Raw genomic sequence first — 15,292 nt, forward strand, 5'->3', positions numbered from 1 at the left:
TACAATGTTTTAGAGTCAAGGTCACATCTTTTTTGTTTTAGTAATAAACTAGATTTCCCTCTTTCCACTACAAACTAAAAAAGACTTTTAAAAAAGACTAAAAAAGACTCGATTGCAGTTGGTCTTTGGGGAGGGAATAAATTAAAGCTTTCAGGAAAAAAAAAAAAGAATATATATGTATTTGCAGGTACAGCCTTTCCCAAAGATTTCTTCGAACTTAACCAAAACATTTAGCTTGAGTATCACTCTCTGTTTTCACAGGTCTATATTACCGAGTTTTCACTTGACCTTTGAGCCTGTTTTCCAACTGTCCTGATATGGACAGTTGTACAGACACAACTATACAGCTATGATGTACTACAGTCTTTTACAGTGTTTTGCAAGGTAGCATGGCAAGTGTCCATGCATAGTATGAGAGCTGTCGCTTTTGTTTTCATTTTTCAACATATACTCAGGAAAAATCCATTCCATTCTTATCCTAAAAGAGCACAGTCAAGGGCATAGGTGAGACACTATTACATGGTCAGGTTGACAACTGTGTGGGGACTGGACAGGCATGGGATGCAGGCTTAGTGCTTTACCCACCTTCCCATTTCCAGTAGGACAGGACATGAAAGCAGCAGCTACTGTCTCACCTGTGGCTGAGGCTGCAAGGACAACTAGATAAGACCAAATGTGTCCCACCTGCTGGGCAAATCTTCTAGCTACTCCTGACTTCCCATGGTCCAGGTTACCCAACCATGGCCAGATTCATCAGTATAAATCTTAATTTTTTGATTGGAGAAAGTCACTGAGAAATCAAGTTCCTTCAATTGGCACTGTCTTTCTTTCACAATCAAGAGAAGGAACAAGCAAATGCTGTTATAGTTGTGTGAGGGGACATTTCAAACCGCCAACTGCTAGACTTTATAGTTGGCAGAAGTTGAGAACAAATGAATACTTAAACATGTTCAAATTATACCTGCTTCTCTCTATAAACATTTGCTAATATTTAATATTTAATATTGCTAATAGAAACTTAATTGAAAATTTTACTTACCTCAACTTCTATAGGAAATGTATAGCAACGTTTCACATCTATCAAGTTTTCAAAAATAAACAAGTTCTATAAAAAGAAAAATTTATATGAAAATATCTGACTTCATAACTAACTACTGAAGAATAATTCTACTTGATAAGTCACAGGAGGCTGGGATGTGAATCAACTGGTAGTATCTGCCTAGCATTTTCAAGACTCCAGGCTTTATCCTCAGCATCACATAAACAGGGCATAGTGATAGATACCTGTAATCTCTTGGGAGGTAGAATAAAAAAGATCAGAAAGCTGCACAGTGAATTTGAGGCAAGCCTGGGACACATGAGAATCTGCCTCAAAGATACTCATTTCTACCCCCCAAATCAACTCTCCACCCCCAAATCACAGAGAAGCGCTTTAGAGCCAATACTCCTATATATAACATTGTAGGAAGGTTGAAAGATATGGTATATGTAATTGGTAAGTCTTGAACTTTTGAAATCCTACAATGTCATCAGCCACAGAGAAAGGCCCTGAGAATACTCACCTTTTCTGGTTTTTCACTAAATAAAAAACCTTGGTAAAATTTCAACTCATTGAAGACACGGCTTATCAGAGAAATGGCACAATTGTATGCAGCACAATGATAAAGTCTTCTCTTCTCCAGTAACTGACTCTCCCCTGCCATGTTCTCTGTAAATGCATCATGGCACAACCTACAAGGGAGATTCAGGCTGTACTTCAACTTATTTAATGTAGACATTGAGGCTTGAATCAATAGTTGTTAGACAACCAGACCTAATTCAGTTCAGCCAATCTCAAGTGTCATGTTTCTACCAGCACAGAACTAGGCATTAGGAATATAAAAACAAACACAGTGACACCTCCTAGCACATACCTGACAACAGTGTTAAATGCAACAGCAAGCACAATCAAGACAGGGAAGCAAGGATATGGACAAACAGCCCAATCTAAGGTGCTAACAGAAGATTTAAGGAAAAAAATCCTGAGCTAAAGTTTATTTGTTGTTGCTTTGTTTTGTTTGTTTGTTCGTGGAGGAAGTAAGGAGGTTCTGAACAGAAAGGAGTGTTGCTGGGGTTGGGTTGGCGGGAGGAATCTTTCATTCCTGTGATCAAGAGGTCCCTTATCTATGTAAGACTCGAACTTTGAAATGTCATGTTAGCTGAAGGAGAAATATATGCAGACATGAGCAGAGAGAGATGGCACTTAAAACAGTGTGCATTGTATCAGGAGGGTGTAAATGCAATCAACATCCATAAAGTGAAGGAAAGGAGGCGTTCTCAGCAGAATTTGCCTAACATATTAAGAGATTCATATTTTGTCCTGCAGGATAGGTTCAATATACCACACAGATAGCCACTGCATTTCAAAGGTTTCCTTGAAGCAACCATGCACACATATATAGGTATAACTAATGGCTTGTTCCCAGTATGGTATGAGACCTACCACAGACTACTTGGCCCACAGACCCAGCAATATTTATACTCTGGGCCAGCACTACTGCTGAAGACAACAGACTAGACTTGCATTCCAGTTGATTATGGCTCTGTAGTGGTGGTGGGGGAGGGGGGAAGCAAAGGAAGACAAGCCTAGCACAGAAATAAATCAGAATGAGATCAATGCAGTAGCTTTAAAAGCAGTCTGGATGTTAGAACAAGGTCATACAAAAGGAGAAAGATACTGTAAGGAAAACTAATAGGGTTAAACTGACTAGATTTGGTTGCCAGCTGGGTATTAATGGAGGTTAGAGACAGTCAAATGGAGAAATGAATGCGACTTCTAGGTCTCTTGCTAATACAAATAGAGAGAGATGGTGGCCTCATCCTCTAAGAAGATAAGGTATGGACTAGAGTAACAAAGAAGAATGCAAGTCTGGAGACAGGAATGAGGTGAGGTAGTCTGTCCAGTCTGGGAGAATTTCAATAGAATCTACTTTTAGACACAGTATATCATATTAGTCTATGCTTTATAGAGAACTTTTCAATTACAAATGATAAAAAAAGCCCCATCATTTCTTACTGCAATTCATGCTATTAAAATATATTAATATACTAATCCATTCAAAGTGTAAGTGATAAGAAGAATGTGAAAGACATACAGAAGTCTAAATTTGAGCCCTTATACTTGTGAGGCAAGTGTTATCACTTAACTCCAGCAAAGAGTTTTATTCTTTATGAAACGTAAGTATGTGGCTGAGGAGATCACCTAAGCTCAGCTCCCAGTATATGTTAGGAGGCTCACTTCTAAGGACTCTAACACCTTCTGGCCTCTGAAGGTACCTATACACACGTGTCTCACACAGTCTCAGACACACATACACATTCAATAAAAGATAAGCACCTGTTGCCCAACAATACAATTAAAGTCATGTAAGTACTCTGTATATAAGAAATAAAAATACTTACCTTATCTAAGACATTTAATTTGCATTATACAGATGCATTTAAAAATATATGTATCCCAAGGGATGGGGAGAAGACTCAACAGTTAATCCTTTTTGCTATTGCAGAGATTAGAAGTTCAGTTCCTGTCACCCACATGGTGGCAGCTCACAACCTTCTATAACTACATTTCTAGGGAATATAATGCCTTCTCTTGACCTCCAGTTATTAGGCACACACGTGGCACACATATTGTACAGAGGCAAAACATTCATATATGTATGTATGTATCAAAAATAAAGAAATCTAAAAAACTAAAAACTGTGTAATTACCCCCAAATATTAACAAATCAAACATAGCCACAAATGAAGTAAGCTCTTACTTAAGAAGTGTCTTTGTAAGTTCATTTCCTTCTGCAACACAGGAGCCATGGAAAGCTTGATTAATTTTAGATTCTTTAGAGTGAACATCATCTTTTAAAAGACGAGAATACATCACAGCTAGCATCTTGTAATAGCACATCTTCTTGGTGATTTGAGTGTCAAAAGTAAATTCATTTAGCTGAAAAGATGTAACATCTTTGGTCTTATCACGCATAAAAAAATCTTCAAAACATCAAATTTAATTCTTAATGCTATTGAGATAGAAAATAGTGTTAAAAAAGAGGCAATCATTTCCTGTTTTGTCCAGGTTTTGCAATGTGGAATCAGCATTGATATGTCATACTGGGTGAAACACAGAAGTAACATGAAAGGTCCACATAGTAAGCTCAGAATACATGGGTTTGTCAAGTCTTATTGAAGGCATAGGTAAAATCACAAAACACAAGCTACAAATTTTCATCTATTTGATGTTTTGTTATTGATAATGAGCCATTTGCTTATTTGTATTTACCAACAGCATTTTCATAAGGGCTGAATGGTATTCCACCATTTTGTATTACAATTGTCCAAATGATGCTCAATCCCTGGAACCTAACTTTTCATATAACCAAAGGGGGCTCTACAGTAATTATTAAATTGAATACATTGAGGAGGGGTGTCTAAATTGGATTTACTTAGTGGGCCCTAAATCGAGTCAGATGCAAGTGACAGTCAAGAGGAGGCAACATGACCAGTAAGGCAGAAATAGAAACAATATCAGCAGAGACCCAGGAATGCCACAAACACAGAGGCACGAAAAGGCAAGGAGAGTCTTTTCTATGAAAGCCACATGCAGAGTGTGTCCAGCACACACAACCTAGGCCTGGTGTAACTGAACCCCGACTTCTGCATTCAGACAGAGTACACCTTTGTAATTCTAAACCATTGTGTCGCCAGTCAGCTGCTTTAGGAAAGTAGTGTGGCTCCAGCAGCCACAGACTGCTACTGTATGCAGAAGGAGTGTTCCAACAAGAGCCCACCGAATTGAGCACACAGTGCCCCCCAACTGTGTAGGACATACCTTTGTAAACCTAGACTTCAGCACATCAACGGCATCCACCACAATTCTGCTAAAGAACTCTTTCAGTGTGTCCAAGTCACAATGCCACAACAAAGTAAGGAGAGAGCGATCTACATATGCCTGGCGAGTGGCATTTGAAGGGAGGTCATCCTTCCGGAACATTGCATACACACTTTCCAGGAGACTTAATTGTGTGACACATGGACTCCTAAGAAGAGAAATAAAGTGACATGCTTTAACAAGTATTTTATATGCTTTAGTGATTATTAACTACAAAGTAATAAAGAACCCCCATAGTCCATGGATCCGGAAGGAAGTTAACAGACTCAAAAAATTGTCTACTGACCTCCAAACATGCATTGTAACACAAGTATACCATGCCCACACATAAACAATAATAATAAAAAAGAAAATTGGGTATAAAAATAAAAAAAGTCAAATTCTAAAGTTTTAAAATAAAAGAAGCATACGTAATTGATATTAATTACCACACATATAAAAATAATTACTAAGTAACTGGGGAAACACAATTGGCTGTATCTTCTCAGAGGGCATACTCTTAAGCCACTTATGACTAAAATCAAACTCCTTATTACATCCAAATGTAGCATTTGTGTCCTAGTTAGAATTGTCAACTTGTACAACCTGGAGTCATCTAAGAGGAAAGCCTTGATTGAGAAATTGCCTTGATCAAACTGTGGGTATGGCTATGGGGAATTATCTTGATTGTTAGTTGCTGTAGAAGGGTCCCATTTATGGCTCAGCCACTCCATAGTTCAGTGGATGACCCCACACTCACAAATAAATAAGACAGAATAAATCTGAATAGATGGCTTAATAAAAAACCCAAGTTTGATCCCCAGGGCCCATGTGACAGAAGGAAACGTTTGACTGAACTGTTGTGTGAGGTCCACAAGTACATGGGTACAAATATACTTGCACACTAACTTTTAAAAAGTAACACTGTAACAACAATGAGAAAATGGGGAAAGAAAACTGAGAAAAGGATGTTTCTTCTACCAGGAACCTAATTCTCTTTTTATTATTAAATAGGTTTGAAATTTTTCCATAAGAAAATCTGATATGGAGAAAGAATTTTAAAATGTAGCAGTGAGCTATAAGAACCACTATCCCTCCTGTATTTTTTTTGTTTGTTTTTAAACAAAGAAGATGACACACCAACTTGAGAAACAGCATGCATATGACTCCAGGGAATTCCAGATTCAAATAACTCACCGCCTAGCAATCCTTTTGAAAGTGGTTTGAAACAATTCTTCCATAACATGCTGTTGTTCCCGACAAAGAATATCTGTCATCAACTGAAACAACATAGGACTCTGAGATAATTCCAACGCATCTAGAAACTAAAAATAGAACAGAACAACAGAAGAAATACATTATCAGCATCATGAAAATTTTTGTAGCTCTGACTTTCGAAAGTTGCCCACCATGTATATGCCTGGTACTCAAGAAGGTCAGAAGAGGGTGCTGGATCCCCCGGAACTAGAGAAATGGACAGCTGTGGGTGCTGGGAATTGAAACCAGAGAGCAACAATACCAACCAACCAGAGGTCTCACGGTCTAAACCTCCAGCCTGGGAGCACAAAGGGCACCCATGGCTCCAGCAGTATATGTAGGGGAGGATGGCATTGTCAGGTAGGAGAGGAAGTCCTTTAGTCCAGTGAAGGCTGGATGCCCCACTGTGGGGGAATTCGTGGGTGGGAGGTGAGAGTGGGTGGGGAGGTGAGAGTGGGCTGGTGGAGGCACACCCTCATAGAAGCAGGAGGAGGGGAGATGAGATAGGGGGTTCCTGGTGGGAGGGAAATGGGGAAAGGAGAAAAAAAAGAAAAAAGAAACCAGACCCTCTCTAAAAGCAACAAGTATTCTTAATTGCAAAACCATCTTTCTAGTCTTTTATTTTATTTTTTATTTTGTTTTTTTGAAATTTTGAGACAAAGTCAAATGTAGCTGAGTTGGCCTCTACCTTAAATATGTAGCTGAGACTGTCTATGAATATTTGATATTCATGGAGGTACCCCTCAAGCTCTAGAATGATAGGCATGTACCACATGTGCAGTCTAGTAACTTGAATTGTAAAAACAGAGAAAGGGTGTAACAGGATGGTTCAGCAGGTAAAGGTGCTTGCTGTCACTTGAGGTATTCTCTGCTCAGTCTCTAGGACTTCCATGCTGGAAAAGAGAACTACATCCAGAAAGTTGTCCTCTAAGTTTCCACATTTGAAATGGCACACACTTACACTCTCACACACGCTCACACACATATACGCAGACACAAACACACAAACACACACACACAGAGACACATATAAATAAATACACGTGAAAAGTTTTAATTGGAAAAATATTTCACATAAACTTTCAAATGTTACTATGTTTATCACTCTCCCACACTCTATTGCAATGTCTGTATGTTCTACATTTAGATTCGAAGAGATATCTTCAATAATATCTGCAGAAACAGACAAGTTCTCACTTAAATTTTCCTTTACATATGCAATTTCCAACCTCCTCTTAGTCCTAATTCATAAATACATTTCTTTACCTCCGAAACCATTTTTTTTTTTTTTTTTTAGTTTCTTTGCCATTAGTCATTCCTTTGGTGACTCTGTTCTCTTTGAGCTCCTTTTTCTGTCTTTTTTTCTTGTTGGTGGTTTTGCATCTCTGAAGGAGGGAGAGTAGGAGCCCTGGTTATAGGCAATCATCCTTCCAGTTGAGCTAACCTATCCTTAGCAGCACTTTGGTTTTTTAGGTGGATCATTTTCTGTTCTGCAACCTGCCTTGAATTCCTAGGCCCTGCATTCAATGGAAAAATCTCCCTGCTGGTCCTGCCTCGGAACTCTGTGACTTGGAAATCCCTGCTTCCATGACTCAGCATTAAAGGCCAAACAATGTTTCAGAGTTGGCGACCACAGACTATTTACCGCCAAGCTGTACTTTTCCACTAGCTTTTTGCACATGCTCCAACACCCCAAGAAAGCCCTCTGCTCTACCCAGCACTCCGCTGTCTCTGTTCCTGGTGAGAGGCAGCCACGGTTCTGTGTCTCTCTTCAATAAATCCCTTATGTTAGGTTTGTTGCTGTATTACAGTTCTGAAGGCTTTCCCATCATAAACGTTATACCTCTGCTCCAGCTGCAAAGGTTTCCCAAATGCAAGTATAATAGCTCTGTTTCAGTAAGTGAAGGTTTCCCCCAAGGAAGTATTACAGCTCTGCTGGGAAAAGTATCCTAGCATCTGGACCAAAGGAAAAATCACAAAGTCACATGACACAACAAACCTTACACAAGGTGTGTGTGTGTATGTTAGAGCTTTCCAGGTTGGCCTGTGACTGGTAATATTTTTGTGGCCTGATCTTGCAGCAAGCTTAGGAGTTGGCGGACTCTGTGGTCACATTCTGGGGCAAGCTCAGGAACTGGTAGAATTCTGTCGCCTAATATTGGGCTTGAAGTCAGGTAAGGGGCCGGGTAGTTTTTCCTTGGTTCTGGTCTTGGAGTCAAGCTGGGGCAGGGTGTTCTTTTATTGGCCCTTGCTCCCTAAAGTTGAACAATGTGACTTTGTGATATTCCTGAGCTCCCAACTGCCAAGATGCCCTTGTGCCAGAAAAAAACCCTTTTACTATGTAGCATTCCTGGTTCATGGCAGATAGCTCCTAACTTACACTTTTCTTGGGCTACAGGTTTTCTTCAAATGCTTTTTTAGTATTTTATTTGTGTTTATGTTCAACTATTTATATCAAAAGAAAGTACTAAAGATCTAATATACATCACTGTAGATGCTAAAACCATTAGCATTCAATACTAGGACTGATGTATAGGATAATGATGTAGGGTATTTGCCTAAGATGTGTGATATTCCAAGTTCAATTTTCAGAAAAACAAAACAAAAACAAAAACAAAGAAACAAAAAACAAAGAAAATAAAATATTTGGACCGTTAAAAACAGCCATACAACTCTAATATAATAAGATTTGAGGTCATTATGATTGAAATAACCCAAGAAGATCTGCTTCTTGCTGGGTTTGTTGCCAAGGCTAACCATAAGCTCATGGCAATCCAACTCCTCCATTAGGGAAGAAAGGATAAAGAAACCAGTTAAATAAACAACCTAAACACCGAAGGAAATGGCCACACAAATAGATGGTCATTTGTGAATGAAAAACTTCCTATTTTCTTCCAAAAACTGATTATCACAGAATGCTAAAATGGAGAAGATATGAAGTAGGTCTAGACTGGGAAAATCCAAAAAGACTAGATTGGAACACTTATCATAACTGATAAATTAACTCAGCAAAGTAACAGGACACAAAAACTACAAAAATCTACAGCACCACTATAAGCTAAAGTGAATTACATGAAAGATAAATACAGAAAGGAATCCCACTTATTATAGGTACAAAGAATAAAATAAAATACATGGAGATAATTTTCTTTGTTTATTTGTTTTGAGACAAGGTCTCACTATGTAGCCCTGCCTGGCCTGGAACTCATTCACTGTGTAGACCAGCTTACCTTGAACTCACACAGATCCACCTGCCTCTGCCTACCAAGTGCTGGGGCTAAAGGTGTGTTCTATCACACCAGCCTAGGGATAAATTTAACCAATGAGGTAGAAGAGCTCGCCAATGAAAATTATAAAATATTGATGAAAAAATTATAAAAGACACAAAAAGGTAAAAGTACATCCATGCTTACATATTAAAAGAAACTGATCTTGTTAAATGATCTATAAAATCCAAAATGATCTAAAATTCAATGCAATCTCTAGTAAAACGCCACTGATATTTGCAATCTTATATAGGATGACAAGAAACCCTGAATAGCCAAAGCCATTTTGAACAAAAACAAAGCAGGAGGTATTATATCACATGACTCCATAAAATACTACCAAGCTATAGTAACTAAAAGAAAATGGTACTGGTATAAAAACAGTACACATGGAACAGAACATATATTCCAGGAGCAGACTCCCAATTCACAGCTAACAGAGTTTCAACAACAATGCTAAAGACGCACACCTGAGAAGTGATACTTTTTTTCAGTAAGTGGTGCTAAAGAGTTAGTTGATAGTTACACATTTAATGGTGCTGGAGACATGGTTAGTTACATGTTTAAGAATGAAACCAGATTTCTACCGCTTACCAGTCAAATGTGAACTAAAATATGTATCAGAGTCATAAATGTGAGACCTAAAACAACAACAAAACTACAAGCAAATATGCTTCTGGACACAGAATTTGGTAACGTTTTGTTGTTGTTTTATAAAATACCACAAAACCACAGGAAACAAAAGTGAAAATAGACAAGACTTTATCAGTCCATAAAGGTTCTATACAGAAAAGGAAATGATCAACATACACAGAATACATCTGAAACTTCACTAGCTCAACAGCAAAACAAGAAAAAAATAAATAAAAACTATCTAAAACTGGGCAACAGATTTAAACAGATACTTCCCAAAAGAAGATATAAAAGTGAATGCATACATAAAAAAGAACATAATACCAACAATTATCACAGACAACACAAACTAAACCCACAAAAATGACATAACCACATCCTAGGGATATATTAAGAGAGGGTGAGGCTCTGGATGAACACTTGTACACAATAGGTGAGAATGTAAAGTAGTAATAGTCACAATTTTAAAGACAGAATTGCCTTGAGTCATCTGAGAGAAACTGCCCTAGTCAGATAGGCTATGTCTGTGGAGAACTGTCACCACTGTTATTGATATAGGATGGCCCACCCCACTGTTGCACTTTACCTATGTAGATTAACCTGGGCTGTATAAGCAACTAACTATCCTAGCATGAATATCCAAGCCAGAGAGTGAGCCAGCACGCAGTCTTCCTTTACAGTTCTTACTTCCAAGTTCCTGCCTTAAATATGTACCATGGATTTCCTCAATAAAGGACTATGACTTATGCATAGTCATTTTGGTTATTGTTTTATTTTATCACAGAAACAGAAAAGAAAGGAGAACAACCACATAACCCATCAATCCAAGTACTAGGTTGTATATCCAAAGGAAATATAATCTGTGTAAACATGTGAAATCCTGGATTATTGTGGCACATTGAAAAAAAAAATGGAAGCCGGGCAGTGCTGACCTATGCCTTTAATCTCAGCACTTGAGAGGCAGAGGCAGGTGGATTTCTGAGTTCGAGGACAGCCTGGTCTACAGAGTGAGTTCCAGGACAGCCAGGACTATACAGAGAAACCCTATCTCAAAAAAACAAATGAACAAACAAACAAAAAGATAAAGAATGGAACCCCTTCATGGTAAAAGTCCTGGAAACATCAGGAATTCAAGGCCCATACCTAAACATAGTAAAAATAATATACAGCAAACCAGTAGCCAACATCAAACTAAATGAAGAGAAACTTGAAGCAATCCCACTAAAATCAGGGACTAGACAGGGCTGACCATTTTCTCCCTACCTATTCAATATAGTACTCGAAGTCCTAGCCAGAGTAATTAGAGAACAAAAGAAAGTCAAAGGGATACAAATAGAAAAAGAAGTCAAAATATCACTATTTGGAGAAGATATGATAGTATACCAGAGAACTCCTAAACCAGATAAACAACTTCAGCAAAGTGGCTGGATATAAAATTAACGCAAACAAATCAGTAGCCTTCCTCTATTTAAATAATCAACAGGCTGAGAAAAAAATTAAGGAAACAATTTCCTTAACGATAGTCACAAATAATATAAAATACCTTGGTGAGAATCTAAACAAGCAAGTGACAGATCTGTATGACAAGAACGTCAAGTCTCTGAAGAAAGAAACTGAAGAAGATCTCAGAAGATGGAAAGATCTCCCATGCTCATGGATTGGCAGGATTAATATAGTAAAAATGGCCATCTTGCCAAAAGCAATCTATAGATTCAATGCAATCCCTATAAAAATTCCAACTCAATTCTTCATAGAGATAAAAAGAGCAATTTGCAAATTCATTTGGAATAACACAAAACCCAGGATAGTGAAAACTATTCTCAACAATAAAAGAACTTCTGGAGGAATCACCATCCCTGATCTCAAGCTGTACTACAGAGCAATAGTGATAAAAACTACATGGCATTGGTACAGAGATAGGTAGGAAGATCAATGGAATAGAATTAAAGACCCAGAAATGAACCCACACACCTATGGTCACTTGATCTTTGACAAAGGAGCTGAAACTGTCCAGTGGAAAAAGGACAGCATTTTCAACAAATGGTGCTGGTTCAACTGAAATGAAAGTCAACATGTAGAAGAATGCAAATCAATTCATTCTTATCTCTTGTACAAAGCTCAAGTCCAAGTGGATAAAGGACCTCCACATAAAACCACACTGAAACTAAGAGAAGAGAAGGTGGGGAAGAGCCTTGAATACTTGGGCACACGGGAAAAGTTCCTGAACAGAACATCAATGGCTTATACTCTAAGATCAAGAATTGACAAATCGGACCTCATAAAATTACAAAGCGTCTATAAGGGTAAGGACACTCACTGTCAATAGGACAAAAGGACAACCAACAGATTGGGAAAAGATCTTTACCAATCCTACATCTGATAGAGGGCTAATATCCAATGTATACAAAGAATTCAAGAAATTAGACTCCAGAAAATCAAATAACCCTACTAAAAAATGGTGAATAGAGCTAAACAAAGAATTCTCAACTGAGGAATATTGAATCGCTGAGAAGTATCTAAAGAAGTGTTCAGCATCCTTAGTCATCAGGGAAATGCAAATCAAAACAACCCTGAGATTCCAACTCACAGCAGTCAGAATGGCTAAAATCAAAAACTCAGGTGATAGCAGATGCTGGCGAGGATGTGGAGAAAGAGGAACACTCCTCCATTGTTGGTGGGGTTACAAGCTGATACAACCACTTTGGAAATCAGTCTGGCGGTTGCTCAGAAAATTGGACATATATTACCTGAGGATCCAGCTATATCACTCCTGGGCATATATACCCAAAAGATGCTCCAACATATAACACAGACACATGCTCCACTATGTTCATAGAGCCTTATAATAGCCAGAAACTGGAAAGAACCCAGATATCATACAACAGAGGAATGGATACAGAAAATGTGGTACATTTACACAGTGGATTATTACTCCGCTATTAAAAAACAATGAACTCATGAGATTCTTAGGCAAATGGATAGAACTAGAAAATATTCTGAGTGAGGTAACCCAATCACAAAAGAACACATATGGTATGCACTGACTGATATTAGTGGATATTAGCCCAAAAGCTCGAAGTAACCTAGATACAACTCAGATCACATTAAGCTCAGGAAGGGGGAAGACCAAAGTGTGGGTGCTTTGGTCCTTCTTAGAAGGAGTAACAAAATACTCAAGGGAGCAAATATGGAGACAACGTATGGAACAGAAACTGAAGGGGCCGTCTGGAGACTGTTCCACCTGGTTATCCATCCCATGTGCAGTCACCAAAGGCAGATGCTGATGTGGAAGTCAGGAAGTGCATGCTGACAAGAGCCTGATATAGCTGTGTCCTTAGAGGTTTACCAGAGTTTGACATATTCAGAGGCAGATGCTCACAGCTAACCATTGAACTGATCAAGAGGTTCTCAATGGAGGAACTAGAGAGAAGACTGAAGGAGCTGAAGGGATTTGCGGTCCTATGGGGAGAGCAGCAATAACAACTCACCAGAGCTTCCAGGGTCTAAATCACCAGCCTGGGAGCACAGAGGAAGGGACCCATGGCTAATGTAAGAGAGGATGGCCTTTGTTGGGCACAGGTGGGAGAGGAGGTCCTTGGTCCCATGATGGCTGGATGCCCCAGTGCAAGAGAATTGAAGGGCAGGGTGGTGAGAGTGGCTGGGGGCACACCCTCAAAGAAGCAGGAGGAAGAGATGGAATAGGGGGTGTTTAAGGGGGAGAAATGGGGAAAGGGGATAACATCTGAAATGTAAATAAATATTCAATCAAAAAAAAAAATGGAAACAACCCAAGTGTCCATCAGCTAAAGGAAGAATAAGAAAATGTGGTGTGTGTGTCTGTGTGTGTGTGTGTGCATGTATGTATATATACATACATACATATATGTGTGTCTGTGTATACACACCCATACATACATACAATAGAAGGCTACCAAACCTGAAAGGGGCTGAAATCTTATAATCTCTACCTGTATAGATAAAATTGAAGATCATTATGTTAGATGAAATATTCCAAGCATGGGAGTATAATTGATTTCACATATATACAGAAACTAAAGAACTGAACTTTTAAAAACACATAATAGAGTGGTAACTACCAGAGGTTGGAAACAGTGAAGAGACTCCGGGGAGAGGAAAGTATGGGGAAATGTTATCAGCTGGCACTAAACCATTACATAGATACAAGAAATTCTGAGGTACCACTGCACAGTAAACGGACTATATATAACACTGATAATATAGAATATATTTCCTTAAAAAGAAAACAAAGAAAAGAAAGGATCTTGAAACTTTTCATTAAACAAAATGATAAATGTTTGACGAGGTAGGTAGGTTTAGCTTGACTTAAGCATTCCATAGTATATACCTATTTTTAAACATTACATGGTATCCCACTATATGTTTAATTTTTAAATTTTTTTGTGTAATAGTGTAAATTAATAAAAACTTATCCCCTCCAAACATAACAAAAAGGAAAAAAAAAAATCAACCGAAGTTTTACTGATGACACTAAAACTAACCTTTTTCATGCAGTCCACATAGTTATTGTACTTTAGGGAATCTGGAGGAAATTCATCAGACTTCATGGGGAAATTACAAACAATGAGCCTTTCCAAAATATGCTTTAGGTTTTCTAGACTGCCTTCTGTCGTAGTGGTGAAGAATGGAAGAAGAATGATAGCTTGGCCCTGTGAAGCAATGCAGAAAATGTAAAACACACTAATTGTGGCTTACAGATCCTGTAGGTTAAATACAATCACTACTTTCTAAAGACTGTAATAATGCACTGCAAGGACTCAACAAATGACTTCTGGGTGACACCAGAGCCAACTTGAACACAGCCATGTATGTAAGCTTCAATCCTGGAAGCCAGCAGGCTAACATGGAGGACACGGAGCTGGGAGAGGAGAGCCTGCACTAAGGGGAGTTGCAAGGAGGCAGTGATGAGTGGACACAATCAGAATACACTGTATAAATGGGTGACAATTTTAAAGAATACACCGTAAAAGCCATTTTTTTAAAAAAAAGATTATATTAAATTCTATAGAAAGAATGGCTTCTACAGGATAGTTTATACATATGTGTTTGCAAAATCCCCGCATAACTTTATATTGAGTTTAAGAGGAACTAGGTATTAATTCCAACCTCCTTTGAAAAACAGGCAAAGTCTAAGACTTTCACATTTGAAGGAGAAAAACTTCATGAGTCATAAAGAACACATCAAAGAATTATCCAA

At 38.3% G+C, this 15,292-nt stretch overlaps 1 protein-coding gene across 1 annotated transcript in view; it reads right to left on the reverse strand.

Annotated features, from left to right (window-relative positions):
- Prkdc (protein kinase, DNA-activated, catalytic subunit) overlaps window positions 1–15,292 on the reverse strand; it is a 199,243-nt gene that overhangs the window by 107,408 nt on the left and 76,543 nt on the right. Inside the window, exons 39-44 of the mRNA XM_028778260.1 lie at window positions 14,577–14,744; window positions 6,098–6,225; window positions 4,862–5,069; window positions 3,801–3,979; window positions 1,563–1,731; window positions 1,040–1,105 (exon numbers count right to left, since the gene is read on the reverse strand). Of these exons, the coding sequence (XP_028634093.1) occupies window positions 1,040–1,105; window positions 1,563–1,731; window positions 3,801–3,979; window positions 4,862–5,069; window positions 6,098–6,225; window positions 14,577–14,744 (918 nt within the window). The remainder of the gene's footprint in view (window positions 1–1,039; window positions 1,106–1,562; window positions 1,732–3,800; window positions 3,980–4,861; window positions 5,070–6,097; window positions 6,226–14,576; window positions 14,745–15,292) is intronic.

This window comes from Grammomys surdaster, unplaced genomic scaffold (assembly GCF_004785775.1).
Source record: "Grammomys surdaster isolate TR1022 unplaced genomic scaffold, NIH_TR_1.0 331, whole genome shotgun sequence".
In the NCBI taxonomy this organism is placed as follows: domain Eukaryota; kingdom Metazoa; phylum Chordata; class Mammalia; order Rodentia; family Muridae; genus Grammomys; species Grammomys surdaster.